The sequence below is a fragment of the Sinohyriopsis cumingii genome, chromosome 5 (genome assembly GCF_028554795.1).
Source record: "Sinohyriopsis cumingii isolate HCF-2022 chromosome 5, ASM2855479v2, whole genome shotgun sequence".
NCBI classification, from domain to species: Eukaryota; Metazoa; Mollusca; class Bivalvia; order Unionida; family Unionidae; genus Sinohyriopsis; species Sinohyriopsis cumingii.
Genome location: NC_142965.1, coordinates 86965283 through 86992381, shown reverse-complemented (window position 1 = coordinate 86992381; position 27099 = coordinate 86965283). Strand labels below are relative to the sequence as shown.

General features: G+C 35.9%; 1 protein-coding gene across 3 annotated transcripts in view; it reads right to left on the bottom strand.

Annotated features, from left to right (window-relative positions):
- The window catches only part of LOC149799678 (uncharacterized), a 258855-nt gene that overhangs the window by 215041 nt on the left and 16715 nt on the right, over window positions 1-27099 (bottom strand). Inside the window, exon 1 of one of the 3 annotated variants that reach the window (XM_089959026.1) lies at window positions 15977-16753. The exons of 1 other annotated variant lie outside the window; for it this stretch is intronic. In XM_089959026.1, coding sequence (XP_089815152.1) covers window positions 15977-16270 — 294 coding nt within the window. In that variant the 5' untranslated portion in view covers window positions 16271-16753. Of the gene's footprint in view, window positions 1-15976; window positions 16754-27099 lie in introns of those variants that run through there. One more of the 3 variants, XM_089959027.1, reaches the window with a different exon arrangement.

The following is a 27099-nucleotide window of genomic DNA, read 5'->3' as shown; positions in this document are numbered from 1 at the left end:
ACATTAGCTGAATCTGAGACTCGAACCCACACAGATAGAGGTGAGATGGCAGTGATCCATAACGGAGAGCACTTTAGACCACACGGCCACTAGGGGCCTCTGGTAACAATGTACACAGTATATGTAAAAAAAAACTGTCGTCATAAGCTAAATGCAACAAAAAAAAATGAACCAATGGCAGCAAAATGTAAAATATAGACGAGTGACCTGTGATTGTAAGGTTGTAGTACTAACTAAGCCAACAATAATCGAGAAAAAAAACGGTTGTCATAAACTAAATGCAAACCCTAGATCAGCAACCTCTATTGTAAGAATGATGAACAGATATGCATACATATACCATTATCAAGTTCCATGACTTCAAACACAAAAGTTAAGTTTCATGGCATGAAATATGGTCACAGTAGCCTACTTTTTTGATAAAGCAGAACTACAAATTATTAAGACCAAGGTTATTTTCCCTTTGAGATCCAGCTACTTCTCCACAGAAAAAGTTAGCCAGATGTGCTCTGAACTCAATATAAAGGCTATACTGAACCTTGTAGAGAAAAACATAAACAGAAAAAAGAAATGAAGCAGTAGCATCCAATAAGAAAATACATATAAAATGACCAGGACACAAGAACAAATGTTCAGTAAATAAGGGTGTAGTATATATTGAAATGCATCCCGTCACCAAGTTTCATCATTCTATTTACAACAGTTTATACTGTATGCAGGCTGCAGAATGTTTTATCAATATGAGATCAATGCAAACTTAACCCAGAATTGAGTCAAGTATGTACAATGTACATGTATGAAGTTACCCTCCTTTAGCTATGAAACCCACTCCAAACTATTGCCTTGAACCCAGAAAACCAAGTTTTTTAAAAGACCTTATGTTCTTCTGTCTGAAATGAATTTCCAAGAGTTCAGTACAAGACCATTTCTTCTTTTTCTTACTGCCAAGATTTGAAAGTATCTCTGATATACTTCAGCATTAAGAAGAGTTTCAAATTAGCTGCTGTGGTAGATACATTACATGCCAGATCGGCATCACTTTTACTTGGGCAAAATTAGGCATCAGTAAAAGTCTTTAGGCAAATAAGTTTATTGAAAACCCCAGGCCAGTATGACCATCCATTCTCGAAAATTGACAACAAAACTTTCAAGATGACCACTGAGGCTGCCGTACTGGATATATGATTGGCATCATTTTCAATTAAGACCTACTAAATAAAAAAGGAAGTCTTTCAGTAAAAACATATGCTGAAACCATCCATTAAAGAGTCAGTGATAATATTTTCAAGATGACCAATTTGGCAGCAATACTGGATGTGCTAGCAGTGCCATTTTCAATTTGGAGCAATCAGATATCTTAAAATAGTCTTCTGGTGAAAACCCCATGTCAATATGACTTTTCATTCAGTAATAGCATTAACAGTATTTTCATGATGGCTGCTGTGCTGGCCATATTGGGCATTTGATCACCATCTTTATCATTTAGCATAACTAGACATCATTACCAGTCTCTTAGTAAAAACGCCATGTTTATATGGCAGTGCAGTCAAAAAGAGTAGTGATATCAAGATTTTCAAGATGGCTGCTGCGACACCCATATCAAACTTCTGAACAGCATTATTACTGTTTAGGACAAACAAGACCAGAGGATGAATGTGTGTGCAAAGTTTCACAGCAATTCTCCTCATAATAGGCGGACAATGGACAACAGACAATCCCATAAGCTCTTATAGCTTATTAGTAGCAGAGCAGAAAAAAGAATATCAAAGACACAGTGAGGCTGCACATACATTATTAAAAGTGTGGATATCAACACTAGTGGTAGTACAAACATGCAAGTTGAAAAGGAGGATAAATTAATGTATAAAACAATTTTTAAAGCTGTAAACACTAGACATTTCCAAAAAGAGTTCATTTCAAAACTACTACTACTACTTGAGAAGCCTATGCCACATTTAACATCCTGGAAAAAAATGTGATCCACAAGAACAAGCATCATCAACAAATCTGATTAGCAGCCGAAGGCACAAGGAAGTGATGATTCTAAATTTCAAAAGGAAATAGGTCCTTAAACGCCAACTTAGATACCTCGTTAAGCATGATACAGAAAGACAATGAACGTTAATTTAAATCACTTTAAAATTGATGAGCTACTTGAACAGGAACACCACATCTAATTTAGAATAATTAAGGAAGACCTTATTAACAACATAGTTATTATTTGGTACTTCCCAAATACCATTCTTAAACGTAATACTTGTACATGCTGTAATAAGTGAACACTTTTCCTTTGCTCAAAACTCTAGAAGTATTCCATACTACCATATATACTTACCTATGCAAGTAACTTGGGTTTAATTTCATACAACAGACCCAAATATGTCGCAAATTGTGCCAATACATCTAGGTCTATGCAGTTTGTTTATATTAACAAACAGAAAAAACAAAACAGACCCTGATCTGCCAGTTGATTATGCAACAGCAGATCTGAGTCAATGTTGTTTGCAACTGGACTGGACTTTAATGCAAGTACAAGTATACTGCATATACATATATTTTGTATTAATTTGTTTAACCTATCACTGCAAGTACGAGTACAATTTTCTCACCACTGTGAACCAAGATAACCTTTCATGCTATTTGAATTAGTAAAAGTTTCTCTTCTGAGCACAAAATCACTCCGGCAGCCTAAGTGGTTAGAGCATGGGTTTGAACCCCAGCCAAGTCATACCAAAGACTTCTAAAAATGGTACGAACAGCTACATTGCTAGGCACTCAACATTAAGATATTAGTGTTAGGACTGGTCGGCCTGGTGTCAGTTTAATATGACTGGGTGGGACATCATGCTATATGTCTGCAGCATGATGCCCCAGTGCTAGACATCACTTTAAACTGCCACACTGCAGACATTGTAGTGATATGACTGGAAAATTGTATAATCTACATTAAAAATCTAAATCACTTTCACGCATCTTCCAAGCAGTCACTAATTGATTGATAAATGCTTATTTTCATTGATGTGCAGGAGACTGCTGCATAATCTGTTGATGATGTATTTTTATTTATGCATCGCATGAAAAATGAGGAAATCTCAGGAATGTCAACTATCATTGATAAAAGATCACAGCATATTTTAATGTTGCATTTTAAAACCAACCTTCGGCATTTCCATTCAAACACTATCTATCTCCTTTCCCTTTGATTACACACTACAATGCTCTACCATCAAAGCTACCATGGAGTTTGGCTAAAGGTGAAATTGGGGAATGGGCCACATGTTTCTACAAACAGACCATTATTTGTTGGTCTTTAAATTCTGTCATTTGTAGCATGCATGAAATACACAAAAATTGGTGTCCCCCTAAATATGTATAATTCACATTACATGTAGATGCTATAAACAACTGGTTCCTAATGTGTGGGTCACTTATAGTCTTTACATATAGTGTGTCTGGCTCCAGACGTCAAGTTTTGTTCATTGGTTTTAATGGCACTTTCTCGAGCATGATTGGCTATATCATGCCTTTGAAGAGGGAGCTAAGTGCCTTGTCCAAGGACATACAGTGGCAGCCAAGCCAGGCTGGTCTGAGTGGGTATTGAACCCACATCCCTTGGATTATGGGTCTTACTCTCTACCAAGCTGTAATTAAACTGTCTGAAGCAAATTTACTCAACAAAAATGCTGGAAAACAAAAGCCCCTCATAGGGAACGATGCCCTGCAAACTGAAAATAATTTCCAGTAATCCATGACACTTTCTTCTTTTTACTGAAATTTTACCAGATATTTTTGAGAAATAACAAGGTATTTAATTTGGCTGATGTAGTGGCCATATGGAATGTTAAGAAAGGCACTATTTTTAAGGCACTATTTTCTTTTAGAACCAAGTATACATTTTGAAGTTTTTTGGTGAAAACTTGATTCCAGTACAACCATCTAATGTGGAGAAACAGCAAAAAAGACCTTGAAGAAGGCCATCATGACAGCCATATTGGATGTCAGATTCGCACCATTTTCACTCAGGACCAATTACCGGTAGTTATCACATGAAATCTTTTGCTGAAAACCCAATGCTGGTAAGTTCATCAATTCATAGGAAGCAATATATCGGCACCAATTACAGTTACGTCAAAGTTGAGATCAGCAGAAGTCTTTGGGCAAGAGCTTTTGTCAATATGCCTTTTCATTAGGAGAAGGCATAGCATTATTTTTGGTGGCCATAATTGAATTTCAAACTGGAACCAATTTTATTTAAGAGCAACTTGACACTACTGTATATATAATTTCTGTAAACAAATGCAAGTCTGTAATGAATGTTTGAAGTTCAACTTTTAAATAATGAAAATTATACAGTGTTTACAAGCATGCAACAATTTTGTGTAATGTCGTTACTCCATTTAAGAAATATTGAGGTTATATAATGCAACGTATATTTATGATTCAAATTTTTAATATTCACATCATTCATTCACATATTATGATATAAAATTTGTGTACAATTTCAGTTGTTAGCATCCTGGACTCACAACTTAAGGCTGTTTTTAGCAGTCCTGCCATCAGATCAGCCTGGGTGACAGCTGCTGTGGTTTGTCCCTGGGTAAGGTTCTCTGCTCCAATTACCTTCCATCTAAATAACTTGCTTGTTTTGTTGTTCCATAAAGCACTAAACCATACCAAACCACCTCTTTTCGTAACTGGTTAAGCCCCAATGCTTTAGGCATGATGAAGGTGTACCCTACTTCCAAGCTCTGTATCATTGAGAGCCATTTAAGATACAACAAAATTTGTGGTATTACAGAAAAGTAGACTGATGTACAATGATACCAAATAATCTGGACTTCCTACTCAGATTACAAAATACAAAGAATAACATATTAGTTTTCAGACCTGACTTTTTTTTACACCAAAACTTTGCCGGTTGTCAGAACCGGATTTTGTGTACAGATTTAAGACCTTTTGGCCTTAGATCTAAGGCAGATTGGCCTGAACTGCACACAGACAGGCAAACCTTGCAAAAGTAGGATAACTTCGAATACTGGGTCCCATAAGCCAAAAAATAAAAAGAGGCCCAACTTTTACCCTTCTGCATATGCGCAACCAAAACAGCCAATAAAAAAATATTTCTAACACAACTAGGCATCTTGCTAAAGAAAATTCTCTGGAAGCATATGTATTTTGATGTATTCAGAATAAACCTGCAAAATGTGTTTCCTACCCTGATTTCAAGGACAAAAATGTCAGGGGCTGATAGAGTTTTAACTGATCCATATTTTCAAAGACCAAACATCAATGTGTATGGTTCATGTGGTCAACGAGGTGAAAAGACAAAACTTCTATATTTCTACTTAAATTCATTTCAGCATTCTCTACCTCTGTGAAACAGTCATAATAAACAAAATGCTAAAATTATAAATTATTATAATTCAGTAGGGACCTTTTCCACTTTGCAAATTTTTAACTTTTGTTATTACTTGTATGAGGGGAAAAAAATATCTGCAGATATTGTTTTTTGAAAAATATACACATGCCACGTTGACCTGTTTTGCAAAAATCATTAAAACCAGACAAAAGCAATTTAAAGGGTGTGGTCAGAGTTAATAAGAATATTAAAAGCCCACCCAGTAAGACCACCTTCCCTGATTATTCAAGAAGGAAGCTGGGCAGACATGATGCTTGTTTACTGAACTACATGTACTTTATCTGCTGCTATGTACATGTGCTGCTGCATGTGGTAACTTAAACTTCAGGGACTTTGCTAGCATGATTGGGAATAAAAAATCTTGGTCCATCATTAAAGAAGTTGCAAAACTGTGCAATTCCATATGATATTTAAAGTATTTAACATTTGGGAAAATTGTCAATTATTGGCTTCTATAGATCTGAAGAAGAAAAAAATCATAGCAAATTACACACAAAAAAAACAGATCTGAAGAGACAGCTTTGTCTTGATTGTTTGTCCGAGTCCACTCATCCCAATTATAAACATCCAGTTAACCCATCAGTATTATTAATAGATCTGCATGTAAATGACCTACAACATTAATTCACTTTACACAGGTTCAGAATTACCTATCAATATTTGATAAATAGAATGCTACTTATGATGTATTAGAAAATTAAGAAAAAGAAAAATAACTGTTGGGTTTCAATACCAATACCACAGATGCAATATTCTTATGCTTTAACCAATGGGCAATTCAGAACACAATATCTGGCATTGGTTGGCAGTTCATGTAACACTGGCTGTGAAGTAAAATAAACTATGCACTTTCTTTAACCTAAAAACTTCTAAAATCCCGAAGACTTGTTTTTTTTTGGTTGTTGAAATATTTTTGAACAAATGCTGTTTCCAAAAATTTAACTTCTGGTCCGTTTTAGTATCTTTTGCTATTTCATTACTTAATATTGATTACTCACAATACTTCAGTTCTTCAGCTTGACAACGGCAACTAATCGAAAATTTAATAATCCATGCATTTGAGAAAAACTCTTTTTAAAAATGCATACTACCTATCAATTTTTTTTCAAGCCTGTTAAACTTACAGGAAAGAGAATATTGTTTTCTATTTTGCCTTATGTACCGAGTTCAGTCAAATAATTTATGAAATACACCAATATCGATAAAATGGTGGTGTTTAATGGTAGAAAAAAAAGTCACACATGCTCCATGTGCTTTATAGTAATCATTAAAGTTGAGGAAACTCCTCTAGTAATGTCACAAATTAAATAAGATGACATTTTTTTCAATCTCAGTTCTTTGAGATTTTGTCCTCTCAACAAAGTTTTGGATTCAAAACTCAACCACACTGGGACAAATACATAAGTCTGGCCTTGTCCTTAAGAATAAAATGTGACTCAACTTGAATGTATAATTACCAGAAAAAGAGACCCATCATATAAAATCATAAATAAGAAGCTACAATAGAGAAATGGATTCAGAGAATGATATATAACCATATATGCATGAATTTCAAATGTGGTCAAGTTCTGGCAATAATTCTCTACAAATAAATGTAGAATTTGGGCATGGCTTTTATAAGAATAAGGTTCTGAAAACAATGTTTCATGACACTAAATAGCTTAAAAAATAAATTCTGATAATTTGATACATTTATTGGCTTACATCTGAAATGTTTTCAGTTGTTCTGTCTACATTGCATTATTACTAAATTCCTTTACAGCTACTTTTGTTTGCAAAAAACACTATCTGCAAAATTAAAATAAAAACTCATTCACATCTAATGAACTAGTTTTATAAATATAAATATATACTCAAATTGTCACCTGTTGTAATGATAATTTATATTTTTCTTCAGTTTTAACAACCAATTATTAATTACAAAGCCAAAACATATAAGTTTTGGATACCTTGTTCTACTAAAATGTATGCATTGTTTAGTCCAAAATTAATTTTGTATCTATTTTTTTGTATAAAAAAATTACAAGGGGAAGAACTGTGCATGACCCCCAAACCATTCTAAAAATTATCACAGGTTACTTCCCTTACTTTTTCTACTAGCACTCTGCCAATCAGACGTAAAAACATTTTGTAATATACATGAATCTTGCCTTTTATAGGCGTCCAAGATTTTGATGATTTAAGCATACATTACATGTTTTATCTAAATTATACCAAAATTATGTCTTCTAGAGTGGTTACAAAATTCAGCCATCAACAGCAAGACCTGATAAATCACATAGCTCCTGATATCTGTTCAACTTGTCGAAGATCCTGTTAATAAGGTCTATATTCTAAGTTTTCCTGAAAATGGATCAGTATTCTGTACATCCGTATTTCGCTGGTTGAAACAGCACTTTCAACACATTACTGAATACAACATGCAGAGGAAATGGGAACTAAGTGTGCCTCTCACAATGACTCAGAGGGGCCCCGAGTGGCCGAGTGGTCTAAAGCGCTCACCGTTCCAGATCACTGCCATCTCACCTATGTCTGCATGGGTTTTGAGTCCAAGGCTCGGCTAGCATGGGTACGTGGGCAAGCCTGCCAGTAGCTTCTCGTGTATTGGTGGTTCTTCCCTGGGTTTTCCAGGGTTCTTCCTCCACCAGTTATACTGGCCACCATGTATAGCCTATCCTGTGCTGAAAAATGGCATTAAACCCTAGAACAACAACAACAATGACTCAGAGGCAGCAGACCAGGGCTGGACTGCATGGGTATTGAAGCCATGACCCCTTGGCTGACAATTCCAATGCTCTAACAGCTGAACTGTCATGGTTTTCCTGAAATCAGTTCATAAATATGGCAACAAGCTCAGCCTATCTGATTGCCACACATCAATTGCATTCATTATCAAAGTTGTTAGCTCATATATCCAAGTCTAATCAAAATCAGATTGTAAAAATGCAGTCTTTCAGCAATTATGTGTGAAAAGGAATTAAAAAAAGGGCAACTTTTAGAAACAAGTTGTGAAAAAGTAGGGGACATTTTGCAAAGAAAAAAACTGAATTTTACTTGATTTGCCGTTGTAAACTTGAGAGGAAAAAAAGTGTGCGCCTACTCATATAATAGCTGACACTCTAGTCCAAGACACCATTACCACCCAGTTCCACATCACAGAGACCTCATGAACAGTGTTGTCATGACCATTCATGCAGTGTGTGTTAGAGTTTCAACAAAAAATTGAAATAAAGTAAGAAAGTATGGTCATTTCGGGCAAAGTAATTAAGCAATTGGGAATCTGATTGAAAAGTATGAAAAGTACCTGTAGGAAAAACAAGGGCAACTTGAAAGATTGAATATGACCTCAAGAGTAACAACAAACTCATCCAATCAGGCACAAAATCACATTATTATTATTATTATTATTATTATGCTTGTACTGCATGCAGCTCATTACTGAACTCTTCCATTACTGAACTCTTCCAGGACCACAATGATATAAAGATATATTTTCTAAATTTAATCCAAACTGGATCAGAAATATGGTCTCCAGACTAGTAACAGGGTCAGCAAATCAAAGGGTCACACCATTTATATCTGAGGCCCTCACCTATTATCAAACTCATCCAAGACCTTGGTAAATTCTACATTTGACTGAGATAAGATCAGAAATATGACAAAAAACTAGTAGCAGTCAATGCTGAAGGACAGGAGATGGATTACACCATGAACAATGGAACATAGAACCATACATGTACCATAAGCTCACTTGAAGCTGACTTACAATTCAGATTTTTTGTTTCAAGAATTCTATCTGTTCTTGCTTTTACCTTCATTTTTGAATACCTTAACTTAATCAGCACTACATGGCCTGATTCATCATTTAACTAAAAACTTACATATATACATATTTCTGGTAGTATATGATAAGTTCTCAGCCAAGAAAAAAAAGTCGCCAGAGCTCAAACCAGTCATTTTCAGGCTACTTAGCAAGACTCTTGCAAAATTCCTGAAGAATAAAGTTAAAAAAAAGGAAAAGATAATTAAGGTGTACACTTTTCTGTTTTTGCCAAGATTTTTATAGTGATTAATGCACTATGCCATAACTGGTTTTGCCCCTACTGTGTACAAAATGGAACAAATATTAAGCATGTGGTTTGATTAAAGCCTGAAGTCTGTGTGTAGACTGCCGAAGGCTGAAAATCAATGCTGATGGGAAGTACTGGAGGAATGAAGTACTGCAATCAGCACTATTGGAAGCAAGTTGTTGCTTTGATCAAAGACTGGTGAAAACACCTGCCTATAATAATGAGTGGAAACAATAAACAGTTGAATAAAGCAGTCCTCAGTCTGCCTTGTGTATTCAGCTTCATGCAGTTTATTCAAACCAGAACCTGCTCTCTTCTCTAGGTCAGATTTTATATGGCTCTCAACCTCTTTAATCACCAGCTATTCAATTTAATCCCGACCTATCAGAGGTAAAACCACTATTAATTCTGTAACTGACTTTCTACCTGCTGCCTATTGGCACAAAGTGTTGGCACTGTTGCTATTCCAACAAATCAGCATGTGGGTGGGTGACTGCATTATGAAATTGTTTGCCTATCCACCCATCCATCAGCTGGTTGGTCACACTACCTCCTCCTAAATTGCTGGCAGGAAGTTCATCAAACATGGTTCATAGGTTATCCATGTGACAATGATCTGCCTAAGAGGTATAATGTTAAGGTCCTCCTCCTGTTGAGGGTCAGGATGTGAAAAGATTTGCATGAGGATTTGCCAATGGCTGGTTGGTTTGTTGGCTGTGGATTTTGTTGCACACCAGCACTGCAAGGCTATATAGCACAACAAAAGCGGTTATATGATAAAAATGTATATATCATAAAGGTTTACTACCAATGAGCGATAAAGGTACAAAACAAACAATGATGAGATGGTGAAAATATATGAAGGTTTCTGATCAATGTAGATCGTAAATGGTCTGTATAAAGGGTAATTAAATAATCAAAGATGAATTATTGGTAGTGCCAGTAACAGTACGTGTTAGTTAAATGTACTAAAAAAGGACATAGGGCTGCACACAAGCTAAATTTTAGAATAAATGTTAATTTCAATAAATTTCAAATACAAGTACATTTACCATATCAAAGAGTTTCTTTATGTGCTAAACATTGTAGTAACAATCATGTGTAGATTGGAGATCAAAACAATCTATCATAAAGTGCTTCATGGTGATGGGTTCATTGCATTGCAAGAAATGTACTAATGTGGGTCTTCACCCTTGAACACGTAGGAGTGGGTCATATAAGTATGACCAAGTATAATTCATGCAATGAATCTATGCTTGGTTCTGTAGGAAGGAAGCCAATTGCCTAAGGTGGGTTTGATCAAATGAAGCTTGTCAATTGACATCATCATTCCATGAAGAGGTACATCTATTTGTGTGCGTGTGTGTGTGTGTGTGATTTGGATTTTCAACATAGCTTTAACAATTTTTCAGTCATATTGCTACAATGTCTGCAGTGTAACAGTTTATAGTGATGTCTAGCACTGGTGCATCTTCCCAAAGACATGTAGGATGATGTCCCACCCAGTCACTTTATCCTGACACCAGGTCGACCAGTCCTAACACTAACCTCTTAATGCTGAGCGCCAAGCGAGGAAGCTGTTAGTACCATTTTTGTAAGTCTTTGGTATGACTCAACCGGGGATCAAAACCAAGACCTCCCACATCCGAGGCAGACACTCTAACCACAAGGCCACCAAAGCGGTCTGGTACATCTATTTGTTGAAACTGAAGTTTTTTAACTTAAATTTGCATTTAGGTATCACAAAATCACATCATGTAGGCTCAAACCCCATCCTCTATCAGATTCAGCAATGTTCTTTCTGTCAGAGCTAACACACCAAAAAAAGATATCCCCGTGTAGCTGCCGATGCTACACAAAGTTTTTATATATTTCACAAGTTGTTTCTATGTGGACATTTCAGAACAGAGTCTAGCCTCAGTAAATAGAACTCTATTTACACAACTACTTCAATACTGTACACAAGAATAGGAATATATTTCAAAGGCAATCAAAATGTAACCTGCTTATCCAACTATTATCAAGTTTATCAAAAGGCCTGACTTTTTATTTTTTGAAGTACCTTTAAATGGGCTGCCTTTCTCATTTATTGGTATGGTCCCTCTCAGACTTGCATCATACAAAGGAGCCCCTAGTGTTATGACAAGAAGGTTGACTAATAGGAAAATGCAACACACAACATACAGTGTAGTGTGTCCTCTACAATTACTGGGCTGTGTTAGCTACATTCAAGAAAAAACTGACTATAATAGAAAAATCGTATACCTGGAATACACAATGTAAAAATAACAGTATACCCAACAAGATCAACAGTATTTTTATTGATGATATCCTGTCCCCTTTCTTTACATGGGTAATAACAGTGGGCATGAGGTGACCAGCTGAATTATACAAAGAGCAGTTTTAAAACAAAATGTGTGACAAATAAATGACCTTCCTTGCTATTTGGACAGTCTTCTCAAGTCAAAAATGGACTTTGCTAGTAAAGCCTACCCAGATACTTCCAACACTTTCTCCATGCACTTTTCAAGCAAGAGGCCCCAGGTGGTGATTAGTCTAAGGAGCTCACCTTAACACATTAACCCCTGGAGCTTTTGTCATTTTCGCCTGAAAATCGAGTAGGAAACACATTTTAAAAGTTATTTCTGAATAGACTCGAAAACACCAAATCCCCCGTCATCTTTCAATAACATACTGCCTAGTTGTGTTAGAAACATCATTTTTTGTTGGCTATTTGACTCGCGCATGAGCAGAAGGGTAAAATGGGTTTTCTGGGGTTTTTTTTTTGCTAAACGGAGCCATTATTTTTGTATGGAGACCACTCTTTATTCCAAATGCCCATCTTATCCTACTTTTTGCAATGGCTCATCTGTCTGTTTGCAGTTCATACGAGTCTGCCTTAGATCTGAGAACAAAAAGTCTAAAATCGAGACACAAAATCGGATTCCGACCACGGGTGAATTTTGCGTAAAAAAAAGTCTGGTAAAAAAAATGAGGTTTTTCTATCTGTATTTTGTAGTGCAACTAGATATTCCAGATTATTTGGTATCATTGTAGAGCTACATCTATCTACCTATCTATAGTACCACCCACTTTAGTGTATCATGCATGACCATGATGCTACAGAGCTCGGCAGTAGGCTACTACCTCCTGCCCCATAAAGTCGTCGCTAGGGGTTAATGTGTTAACAATCAGACATCTAAAATCTGTCCACATAGGTTCAAGTTTCAGAAAAGTCAGTGGTACTAACTGGGTTCTTCTTCCCCCAATTATACTGGTCTGCATATACAGCCTACACGGTGTAAAAAACCTTTTCTGGTTCCTGGGTAGTAAATGTTACTCATAACTATTATTTCCTAATTGCTTATGCCTCAAAAATATAGAAAATGGCTATTATTCCACACAAACTTTCCTTTTGTGACCAGGACAGTGATATTTTGAAATTAACCTATTTTCCAAACCATTCCAGATAAATTCAGTGCTGAGTAAAATTGGAGTAACTTTCTAGAACTTTCCAGTAACTTAAATAGTAGTATAAATAAAAAGGCCTTTAGCCCACCAGTTCAGTTTAGTTCCTGCTGCCTAGGTGGATACATATGTGCATTTTTCTGAGATGGCATCAAGAGGCTGCAAGCATCCAGCAGACACATTTTCCGATGTCTGCAGCCAATTTATCAAGACGAGCAAAAGAGTACTCTGTACAATCATCTGCTAAAAAAAACATATCTCAGTGACCTTAACACCTGACCCATTTGATCCCAAAATTAATAGGGTTCTTCCTTAGCTCAAGTGCAAGCCAACCATCAAGTTTGGTAACAGTAGATTATGAACAACTCAAATCACTGTGTGGAAACCATTTTCTTCTTTCAATAAGTGATCTTTGACCTTTTACCCCAAAATCCATAGATTCTTCCTCAACCCAAGTACCAGCCATCTTTAACCCCATAATACCTGATGATCAGGGACAACTCCTGTTATTGCATGGAAAATAAATTGGTAATAGATTGGTGGCCAGATTGAGAGATGGACATTATAAAAACAATATACTCAACCTTATGGTGGGTATAGAGAAAAATGAATTTTTTTTAATACCGGAGGAATTTAATCAAGATATTAAAATAAGCTTGAAAATATAATGTACAAGATTCACGCAAATAACTGTAAGATTTCTCATTGTTTTGAAATATATCTTAGGATATTAAATACCTCAAGAAAACTATAGGTACATTTTTATCTGATGATTGGCTCACTGTTATTGATAAACCCATTACCTCCCCACTTACATGTACTTTAAAAATGTTCACAAATCTTTCCAAGTATTAATGTCTGATAATAAGCCCAACTTACACTCTTTCACATACTTATTCTGCTGCACCCCTGGATGCCCTAGATGGCTCAGCGGTGTAAAGCACTCATCTTTACCCATCACTGCCATCTCACCTCTGTCCACATGGGTTTGAGTCTCAGGCTTGGTTAAATGTGAGTATGTGAGAAAACATAGTAGCTTCCTGTGGGTCAGTGGTCCTTACCAGGGTTTTACCAGGTTCTTCCCTCACTAGTTATGCTGACTACCATACATAGCCTATCTTGCACTGAAAAATGACCTTAAACCCAAATCAACAATAATTTTCCCCTTGTCTTATCCCCATTGGGGGGGGGGGGGGGGGATACTGTGCCATATTGGTATGTGTTACAATGTATAATTTGTGCCTGTCAACATCACAGTTTAGCTGTGATTCTAACAAGAGATCAGGGTCAATACAGTTCATTCCTCTGTTGATTCTAGGAACCATGGTAGCCCATTTGGTAGTAGAGTGTTACAATGTGTAATCTAAGAGATGTGGGTGTTTAAATACATGCCGGACCAGGTCAACTTAGGTTCCTAAGGAAAATGTACTTAAAACTCCCATGTCATCTGCATAATATAGCCAATAATGTATTCAAAGTAAAAAACAAAAACAAATGACCTAATGATATCAAGTAAAATGGCCACTGTCTGGTTGGCTTTTAACTGCACTTTTGACACAATTATATCATGCTGAGGAAATGGAAACTAAGTTCCTTTTCCAAGGACACAGTGAGGCATCTGACCCAAGCAGGTTTTTAACCAGTGACCTTTGGATTACAATTCCAACAATCTACCACCTGACCTATTGAGCTCCCCAGGTGAACATCATACAAAACTGATCTTGGGTATACCATGGGGCAGCAAATCTGGTCACTATGCCCCGCAGTGGAGTGTGCTTTTATGCTGACTAAATACTGTAAATTGAAGAGGGCTTTCTGAATATGGAAAATTACCCTGGTGTAGTATTTATAATCAATACAGGGATGGGCTTTGAGTTATAATGAAATCTGAAATTTAAATACACCATTTTAGTCACACTTTGTGACCACAAAAAAAGACTGGAACAATTCAAGCAAACAGATGTCTCACCATAATGAATTTGTGGGAAGGAGTGGAGGGTTCATACCAATCACTGGATTAATAATATGTGGACATTACCTACATAGTTTGCATTTGAGAGGTTTCTTATTAGCAAGGAAGCATGTTTTTACCTTTGGAAAAAATAATGGCTTTAATGAACAGGTTGGTTATTAGATATCTGTACAAAAATCATTTATTTATTCAGAGCTCCAGATAAGAATTTAATAAACTGGGCATTTTACTCCCTGTTTGGAATTACTTGTTTAATGAATTTGATGTTTATGAACACAATTAAGTTACTACACCAGACCAAACCTTCACAATGATGTCATTAAGAAGTCTGAGAACATGCCAAATGGCTTAGTGACCAGACTACCATATCTACCGACTTATGAGTCGTACTCCAAATTGCACAGAGCCAGATCTGCCATCGCATAATGCACCAGCAGATCAGGGTCTGTGCAGTTTGTTAGGAGTAACCAGTAGAACAAACAAAATAGACCCAAATCTGCAGGCACATTATGATATGGCAGATCAGGCTCTTTGTAGATTGCAGTTTGACTTGACTTATAAATGATTATATATGGTAATTTAACATGCTTTCACTTGCCACTCTGAGCAAGTGTTCTGGTAGTAATCAAGTACTGTCATCTCAAATATGTACCGAACATTCATAATCTGACCCAACTGCATATTGATCAAATCAGCAATCAAACATGGACTATGTTTATGGCAGGATCAAAATGCAAACAACACAGGACTAAACGCCAAAATTTTAACACATCTGAACATTCTTATACAATTTTAGTCAACTTGCATGCAAACAACCTTCTTAGTTAGAGCACTTTTATTTGATATATTGACCATCCAAACTTGAGCACTTTTATTTGATTTATTGACCATCCAAACTTTTTCTGTCAACCAACAGGTAAAAATTATCAATAACTATTAAGAAATCCAAAAATGAAACACAACTGTGACTAAAACAACAAAAATGTATGACTTTAACTATTTAGCACTTATTGATCCAATCCCAAATAGTTATACATGTATACTTACATAAAAAGGACTGGTCTCAAAAAATTTCACCAGACTGTGAACAGATCTCCGAGATCCTGATCTAACCAATCCAATAAGACTATGATCCCGCTTGCGAACAGTGTCTTTTTCCTTGCCATTTGAATTCACATCCATGACGGATTTGGCACGACGCTCTTTAACTCTACTTCGCTCTCTAGAACGAGACTGTCGGACACTTCTCCTAGAATCTTCAGAAAATCCTACTTTACGACTGATTTTTTCAGATGCAGACATTTTTTTCTTTCTTTGCTGAAGCTCAATTACTGATCTCATGTAATCATAACTAAATATTTATATGTAAATATTAAAACGTCTTGCACAAAAGTACTTCCTGCAGCTAATATCTTCCAGAAACCAAGTTGCCACATTAAAATTTAAAACATACACAAACTCCGTGTCTGATGGTGAATCATCCATAACAAAACAGTCAATGAATAAACTTCCTCCTTCTCAGTAAATAACATTAGGTTCCTCCACACAAGGCATGCTCCTTTCCACAAATATCAGTGCAATGACTATACATAGAGCTCCTTTATTTTCTGCTCAAAAGACTGTTTTCAATGAATACATACATATATCAAAAGCACTTACTTAGTGATTGATCAACATCCGCTAATGTTGATCACTACTAAAAAAACAAGATGGGCACTTTCCTGTAATACTTGAGTTTTTTCCTGAATTACCAAGACCATTTACACATTAATCTATATATTATTTATAATTTGGACAAACTCGCTCATAAAATTCATGTAAACAGCAACAGTCTATATATAATAAGCAATTACAGAAAAATCATTCCCTAATATTTAGAGTAAACTGCAACTAAAGGTAATCCTTTGCAGTCATGGAATTTTGAAGTCAGTGTTTACAAAAATAATCCATACGAAGTGTTTCTATAATGATAGCGTTTCTATTCACTGTGCATTATTGAAATTGTCCAAGTCCACAACCAAAGACTGTCAATATCAGCTGATTTTCATGTAAGAGCTAGTGGGATTCCACACCCCAGCTGGATAACTCTATAGCCAAATTTCCACATCATACTGTTGGCTAATATTCCTCTTGGGTACAAGCACATGCAATATTGATCTTGGATCACATTAATCTGGGAATATCAGTCACAAATCCACCTCCTCTCTCCAATTATTGGATTTTTAGTGCAAATTTCTATGGTGAAATTGATTTCTCACCCAAACCAGGTAGTATCAAGCAATATTAGTTGTTTCTCTTTGTAACTCCTGACTGCTGATCTGAGACGTCATCTGTCCATGGAATAATCATGACTGACAAGAGAAACTTTGTCGAACAATCAGAAAGTACTAGGGGAAAAAAACAATGGCTTTTACACCCACTGATCTGAAAAGCTGATATTGGTCTTTTTGCACTGCCACTGTTATCAAATGTACTTTTTGTTGGTTGGAAAACAAACCCGAAATTGCTGAAAAGAAACAATTTTTCCAACTGACTTGTTTCAAAAAGGACACCAACTCTGTTATCATGCAAGTCAAAGCATATTAAGAATAATGAAGAACTTTTTCCTACATATCCATTTCGGCACTTCAACCCACATGAGCACACTGTATTTAAGACAAAAAACAGGCCTAGAAGAACTGCCCACTAAACCACACCTTCTGGATAAGTGTTTCAATTATTTTTACCTTCAAACAAATGCAAACTTAGTCATGTCACTCTAGTCACTGAGCACCACAGGAAGTCTGTAATCATAATGACAAATTAGACATAGAGTTCTCGCCCATTATCAAATATGTGAAAACAAATAGCAGTCTTCAACTAGGTTTCTAGTGCTATTGTATCACTGCAATTGAACAAACAAAATCAGTAGAAGAAAAAAAACTTACAATTTTGAACATCTACAATGGGTTTTCATTCATTTACATCACAGACACTAGAAAAAATATGGTAGATTTTTACAGCTAATATGCACATTTACATAAAATGGCAAAATGTGTCAAATTTCACTGTTTGATTCATCTATAGTAAATATCTTTCTGACAGCTCTTTTTCTATTTTCTGCATCCAAATTCTTAAACACTGAAAATATCGACTACCTATGAAGATTGGTTATTTAACACATTTTCTCTGATATGATGACAGAAGATACATAATAACGCAAAATCCACCAAACAGTATTTGGTCTAATTTTCTCACAGAAAAGATGATTCCACAGAGAGATCACGACGACAAAGTCTGATCTGGAATGTTTCAAAATGCAAGTAATACCTAAGTTAGACCTCTAACCCCACATAAAGATTATCACATAATTTTCACTGACTACAGGTATGAACACTGAAGGTGCTATGTAATTGCACTCTGGAGTAGTTATTTGCCTTGATTTTTGGAAAGAACACTAACTACATACTGGAATTTTGGTAACCTTTAGTTCCAAAGATGCCAATCCCAGTCTGTATCCTCCAACAGAGGCAGAAGTATATAAGTATTGGAATAAGTTACTGTACACAAGAACCTAAAGCTAAATCCAAGGTATGCATAATTTGCTATTCAAATCCCCAAATGTCATTTAAACCTTTGGTGAGACAACTTTAGGTCCCACCAGGCTAAGTAAATAAAAAACACAGCAGTCACTAGATCAATTACCCATTACTGTTGATTGTAATATTAGCCAGGTCACAAATTCAAGTTGTAAATCTCCAAATAATAGTGCCTGGTGCATTTTCTTCCTTCGAGATCTTCCTATTCACAAAACAATATCAGTGGTTATGTTGTTCCAACACTGGCAGAGCACAAGGAACACTTTAGCCCAATCAACTGTAATTTGGTTTTCCTCTTACCTGGAAGCCTTATAAAAAAAAAGTTAGATTTATGAATGACTGTGTCCTCACGTGCCTCCAACCAAAGTAGTCCCAAAAAGTAGACCAAAATGCCCCATTAGTGATGTAAGTATAATCCAGCTCCGGCAACTTTTAAGTACTGTATAACATGGATGAATGCAATAATTATTTTCTTTCATATCACCGACTACTATAAATAAATTTTAATGTTCCCAATTAATAGCACGTATGGGTGAAACAGTCATGCTGGATTTTCTAACAAATTCATTTCAAACATGCCTGAGTAGTACTAAAAAAAGGCCCAAGCCCTAAAAAGTCATTAAATGTGATTACACATTCCAATTATTTCATGCCAGTGTTGCTTGACTGGTTCAAAAAAAAAGACCTACCCATGTTTTCTCTAGTCATAAAATCTATTTCATGTTCCATTTAATCCAAACTACAGTTATTGATATTCAAGACGAAACTGAGATGTGTCACAACATATTTACATCGTCAAACAAATGTCCAAGAAAAATGGTCCACACCAAAAAAGGGTTGAGTGAAACAAACTGAAATCGATATTTTATATTAAATGACATTCAGACAGTTGTGCCACGTCAACATTACTGGTGTATCATTTTACTTATATCCACAATGCTTTCATATCAGATATGTTGATCATTTTCATCACAAGATTCATATACATTTGTTTTGTATTTTGGGGTAACAGCAAAAATGTCTAAAGAAATTTCCCAAAAAATGAATGTAAATATATAAATGACCCAAGTGAACCATTATTCCATAAACCATTGTTAAGACAGGCTAGTGGAACTGTAATGATAATAAAAATCCTCAAAGCTCATTATGAAAGGGCAGAAAACCTGCATGAACTTGAGGAAACCATATCAATCACTTCTTGAAATGTTGTCTTACAATTCCAAGAAGTGCTTATTATTCCAATCCAGAAAATCTTCTGTTTCCATTTCCAAACAAACTCTCAGGGTTACGCATCTATGTTCATTAAACCCATTAGTACAGAAATCTATTAGTTACCTTAAAGAAATTCACACACATATACCTGCACACATATTATATATATGGAAATACATCAATTATCACTTTCTGAGTCCAAATTCTAGCCGATGAATTACAGGAACTTGCTCATTGTAAATCAATGGTATGGATTATGAATAATATCCACGATGACAATAGTTGCATAGCCAGAACATGAATGTTTCCTTATCAGTAGAGATAATGATTACAGAATCTCCTTTTAGTTTCGGCATGTTATACCTATACACGGTTGTATTTTTCCCATATAAAATCCATGCATGTAAATGTTCTATTATTAATGCTGACAATATTTCATTTTTATTGATTCCTGTTCCTGTTAGTAATGTACCAATTCACACGGCAATGCAATGAAGAGAAGTAATATTCTTCTATATTACAAGGCTGTTATCTGTGTGAATATTCCAAGGATTTAGTGCAGTAGGTCTGTAGGTAATTCTCTTTTATAATTGTAGCAGTATCTTTAGCCACATCAATGCTTCCAAGGTCTTTGAGGTACAATAGGGAAGCATTTCCTGAATAAGCCTATGTCTAGTCTGCCTCCTCAGACATGAAATGTAAAGGGATGAAGGATCCAATGGGTTACAATTCTCTTCTATACCATACTTATCTTTGTAGAATACAAAATCAACTGTGAACAGAATAAAGAAGATCTGCCAAGAGATATCAGGCCAATATATCTCTGGGTCAATGCAGCAGGATTAAAAATAGAAAAAAAACAGCTTTTATATCCTAATATGCCAACGCATTATGCAATCACTGGTCTGGGTTTATACAGTTTTTTATTGTATGTATACATATTCCATGGGCACATACTGTACAGTACAGTGTGTATGCTGATGAATAAATCAGAAATGCAACAAGTGGCTTCCCACATGTTCTTGCTCAACTCTGTAACATTCTGACAGAATGGCTGACTGGAATCCATCAATACCTTTCCTCCCAATTTTTCAAAAGCTAAGCAAGCAGTTATGGGTTCAAAAGGCCCATTGTTTAAGGTGATGTAGTCATGTAATTATACTCTGTACTCCACTACCAACAGCAGTAGCAGGAACTGTTAAGTAGTAGCACTTCTTGCTTGCTCTGAGTGGGCTCACATCTGTCATTTTCCTTACTTAAATATATAAATCTTGGATGCAACAAGTGACCACACACACACACACACACAAATACACACACATACATGTTCTGGCTCAAGATTGAGACTCCCTAACTTTCTGAAAGATTAGTGAAATGAAATGGCATGAATACCTTCACACACACGCACACACACACACACTTTTCAGCAATCAGTTCAAAACCGGGCTATGCAGTGGGGCCTGTAACTGTACATCTATGCTCTGTATTCCACTGAATCATTTTGCTTGATACAATTCAGCAAGGTATAATAAACAGTAAGAGGGTAGATCTAAACAGTCTTCAGGAGCTTCTCATATGATACTGTTTCATGCCAATTTTTGAGGAATGATTTCCTGTGGTGAAGACACTGATTCCTGCCCTTGTTTCATGGAAATTTTCCAAATGCCTTTAAATAAAGTATGGAGTCTGTGTAATTCTATTGCTTTTATATCATAAAGATTTAACCTAAGAAGCTACACAAGGTGAATACCAATCTGAAATGTTTGTATCTGACAGAGAAAGTGACAGCTACAAGTACATGCATACTGCATTCAAATGCAACAGCTTGCACACCATTACAAATGTAACTATACATTTTCTTGCTGTGCATATACCTTATATATTTGCTTGAAGTCAACACTTATCCTGATCTGCTGTCACATTATGCACCTGTAGATCTGGGTCTATGTTACCTATTTTACTCATTACTTCTAAAAAATGCACAGAACCAAATCTGCCAGTGCATTATCTGATGACAGATATGGGTTTGTGCAGTTTGCTAAACTTTTATGTGAGTATATATAGTAAACATATTAGTTTCCTTACATTCATAATAGGGTTCATAGTTTTGAAAGTAACAATTAAATGATTATAAGGCTATTGTAATGATTTTCAAGGACAACATTTATGAAAGGTCACGAAATGATTTCATATACATCATTTTTTATATCCTTGTAAAACAAACTATAAAATAGTTACGTGTCAATTTTCCTTACTTGCATTTTAAGTACAAAACATTTAGTTTTGAACATGGTGCTTTTTGTTTCAATCAGTGCAAATAATCAACATGGCTTCAACTGTTTCAGAATATAATAAAAGTTAATTTTGACCACTGTCTAAAACTTCATGGGCTTTCAAGAACTTCTGAGGTAAGATGTTAAGATTTCAAGCACTTTCAAAGCCTTCATTTAATCATCTATAAATTCAAGCACTTTCAAGGCCTTAGTTTTACCATCATGGGGTTGAAGATATGATATAATATAATATAATATAATATAATATAATATAATATAATATAATATAATATAATATAATATAACATAATGCAACATAATATAACAATACAATTTAATATGTGCAATTGTTATGACTGGCTTTTCTTCTGAGTCATTCTGAAACGTGCACATAGCACAGAGGGGTATTAGGGGAAGCATTTATGTTTGTTCTCTTGTAACAAAAAAGGAAAGAAATATGCTTCTTAAACAGTGTTTGTATTGTATGTGTTTTTTAATTTGTAGAACTTTAAATGTCAGCAGGTGTTACTGTTTTGCCCATTTTCTTGCAGTCTTGTAAATGGTTTTGTCACATCCATATTTCTAAGACTCCAAAGCAGCACCTAGAGGACACACAGTACTAATGATATGGAAAAATGGGTGAACATAAAATAAAATATATATGGGTTTGGCTGACCAGGATTGGTTAATAATGTAAGTTATGTTTTAGGAAAAAGAATCTTTTGAGAGCTTATCCTAGTTGTAAGTAGAAAAAATAGACACAATGTTTTATTGATGGAATTTTAGTCCTTTAACAGCCTTGAGTTTGAAACACTCATTACTAAAATTAGCACCTGACTCTTCGGTGCAGAATTTGAAGCACATGTTTCAAACACATGCAGGTCCCAAAAATGCCACAGCTCATATCCTTTCCTCAACACAGAACACAGAAGCTGACTTCCAGGTTTCATCTATACTGATAAATTTAGGTTTGACCATAAGCACTCAAAAATTTTAAATTATTGAATTTTTAATATCATGGTGTCTGCATAGGTTTACTATGGAAACTGAATTAGTACCGGGAGTCCTAGATAGCTTGACTTGTGCTACGGCACTCAATCTCTAACAATACAATACAGCTGATACACAATTCATCATTTATGCACACAGTACTGTGGGGAGTTAATACCATCTATGCTCACTCCAAGATCAAGCTGCTACATTGGAGGGGTAGATAAATTAAAACCTGTCTTGAAAGACCACTTCTATGTGAGACCACCTGTCCTGAAAGACCACAATTTTAATGCACAAATTTATTGATTATATAGCATTTTGACCTGTTATGAGAGACCACCTGTCTTGAGAGACCATAATGTTTCAGAAAAAGAGATGGTCTTTCAAGATAGGTTCTACTATACTAAGGAATCACCATCATTACTTGGCAGGCATATTTTCTGTTTCTCCACCTGGAGGAGTTTGGCTGACATTACTGACATCTGAACAGCTAACACATGAAGACCACTCTTGGCAAGACTGAGATATCAGAGTGATTTACAGCCAATGCCTGAAGACCACTCAAGGAAGGACTAAGATATCACAGTGATTAACAGCCAATGTCTGAAGACCACTCAAGGAAGGACTGAGATATCAGAGTAATTAACAGCCAATGTCTGAAGACCAATCATGAAAAGAGTGATATATCAGAGTGATCTACAAGTCAAGTACCATTAGCAGAATTGATCATCATTATGTAAACTATATAGCTGACAATAAAGAAAACTCATTTACAACAAAGAAAAATCATTTGTTAAGTATATTTAATTTGTACTCTTTGTTGTTCTTTGTCAATGGTTATATGTTCTGTATCTGTATCTTGCAAGTGACCTTTGTCCAAAATCAAGTTAATGGTGTAACTGACTAGTGACATTTCTTTTGTAAATATAATAATACATAGCTAATATTTCTCTATGATTATAAATTAAATATTCAGATAATTATTAATGGAAGGAAGTATGTTTCTCACTTGGAAATTCCAAAACTTGTCGACAACGTTGAATGTTTTTAGAGGAGACTGTCCTATATCCTGGCTCTATTATTATCTTTTTATGACAATGTTGTTTACTTACAAAATTATTAATTATTACCTTAACATCCAAGGTGGAATCAGTCTAATTGGTGTGTCCAATTTATAATCTGGATTGATTTATTTATTTAAATTATTAACTGGAATTACAAAGTACTTATTAATATTTCTTGGACTAAATCATTAACACTGGACAACAAATTTTTACAAAAGTCATGTTACTGAAATAAAATTAGTCAATTCTTATCAATTTTTATGTGCTGAACACGAATATGACAGTCAAATTGCAAAATTGGCTCTAGTTTTTTTGTAATCTGCAAGAAATTAATGTTTACATAACAAAATGCATTCCAATAGTAAAAGGTCAACTGTAATAGCCTACCTATAAAAAATCAAGTCATTGACTACATCTTAGATTTCTTCGCCTGTCTCTTGTACAGCTGTTCGGGAGCATCTCTGAGGAGTGTCCAGCAGTAGTCAGCCAGCATTGTAGTGGACCATTTTCCCTGGTATCTTTGTTCCATTGTTGCGATATCTTGATGAAAACGTTCGCCGTGTTCATCACTAACAATACCACAGTTGCTAGGAAAGAAATCCAAATGGGAATGAAGGAAGTGAATCTTTAGAGACATATTGCAGCCAAGTTTCTTATACTTCATCAACATGTCTTCTACTAGTTCCTTATAGTTTTCTGCCCTAACATTTCCGAGGAAGTTTGTAGAAACTAGGCGAAAAGCATTCCATGCTTGTTTCGCGTCACCTTCCAGCAAGTTGTTGAACCGGTCATCTTTGAAAAGCTCTCGAATCTGAGGACCCACAAAAACTCCCTCTTTAATCTTTGCTTCGCTGAGTCGAGGGAATTTTTCATGCAGGTATCGGAATGCTGGCAAAGTCCGGTCAATGGCTTTCACGAAGTTCTTCATCAAACCTAGTTTGATGTGAAGGGGTGGTAGCAAGATTTTCTGAGCCTCAACCAGAGCTGGGTGTTGGATATTCTTCTCTCCAATGGCTACATTCTGCCTGTGAGTCCATTCCTTCCTCATGTAGTGCATTTCCCTTGCTCGGCTATCCCACTCGCATAAGAAACACATGTATTTTGTATATCCTTGCTGCAGTCCCATTAAAAGGGCAACTACCTTCAAATCACCACAGAGGTGCCAGCTGTACTTGTTATACTCAATGGAATTCAGTAGCTGCCTTAAGTTATCGTATGTCTCTTTCATGTGGACAGCATACGCTACTGGAATAGATGGAAGAATGTTTCCATTGTGCAAAAGCACAGCCTTGAGACTCAGTTTCGAAGAGTCCACAAATAGTCTCCATTCTTGTGGGTCATGAGTGATTTTTAAAGCATTCATGAGGCCCTCAATATCGGAACAGAATATCAGATTACTTTCCTTTCTGAAGAAAGGCTCCAATTGCTGGTGGCGCTTTCGATATGCAGTAATTGTGACATCTTCTTCTAGAAGATTCCATTGTTGGAGTCTTGATCCTAGCAATTCTGCCTTGTTCTTTGATAAGTCCAAATCACGAATCAGGTCATTTAGTTCTTCCTGTGTTATTCTGTGTGGGGTTGATGATGCACCACAGTGAAAATCTGGATCACTGCATGCTGATGGACCAGGAGAAGAACGGGTCGACTCACATTTGTCTTCGTCAGATGAATCAAGAGAATATTCTGCTGGAGGTTCTGGAATAGGAAGTCCCTCACCATGTGGAACTGGTCTCAATGCAGACGGAATGTTTGGGTAGACTATTCTCGACTTCTCGCTTCGTTATTCCGCCGGAAAGAGGAGGAACCAAGCAGAAGTAACAGTCATTTAGGTGGTTGCTTGGCTCTCTCCACACCATTGGGACTGCAAACGGCATTGATGACCTTTTGCAATTCAACCACTGTGAAAGCTGTGTTGTACATGTAGCACAGCATATATGCGGAGCCCAAGGCTTGTCTTGGTCACCAACCTTGCATCCGAAGTAAAGATAATATGCCTTCTTCACTTGAGAATTGATACTTTTCTTCTGGTTGGCAAATGTCACTTCCCCACAAATATAGCAAAAATTGTCCGCGGTATTAACACACTTTCGAGGCATTACTGTTCTTTATTGTACGTAAATGGATAAAATAATAAGTTTTATGTAACAGTAGCTTGAACTGTCTCGCACAACGTCTAAAATATTTTAAATGCTGAACCTATCTGATTGGGCTTTATATAGTACACTGCTTACGTCAGCTTCAGCAGCCGCCTGGCATTAGTATAACAGGCCTACACATGTATAGTACACTGCTGACGTCAACTTACTTCAGCAGCCGCATGGCATTAGTATTGCATTGCATCAGAAAATGATGCAATCAACTGTGGATGATGTGAGCATGATGGTATTATGCAATGTTACATCATTATTCCGGATGTTGCTGCAGTCCTACTGGAGAAATTTACACAGTGAAACATAGAAAATGAGGTATATGAATATCTTCAAAACGAGAGCCAATACAAATTTTTCACGGTTATATTCGTGTTCGGCACACCAAAATACTACAGATTAGGGCCTTTTCAAGTCAGTAATGATTTCACTGTTGACCAGTGTAATTTGGAATTATAGTGAATTTAGTCAAGAAGTGTAAAAGTGGTTATTAAATAATGAGTAACGTAATTCATAATATAGCATCAGAAGAAATCATTTGTTGTTGTTTTTGTTGTAGGGTTTAACGCCATTTTTCAGCACACAATAGGCTATACATGGCGACCAGTATTAATGGTGGAGGAAGAACCCAGGAAAACCCCAGAAAGAACCACCGACCCACGAGAAGCTACTGGCAAGCTTTCTCACATACCCTCTTAATGCAGCTTGTATGAGATAATTAGTTTGTAAGTGGGGAGGTGAGGGGGGTGGCTAAATGAAACATGTCACTTTGTCAATAGCTTTTTTTTAAACTGTCAAAAATGAATGCTTGTGCCATTTTTCTTGGATCAATTCTCAATTTAAAGAACAGAAAGGTACACAACTGATGATTATTCATGCCTGCTGAATATTAAAGTAACCTTT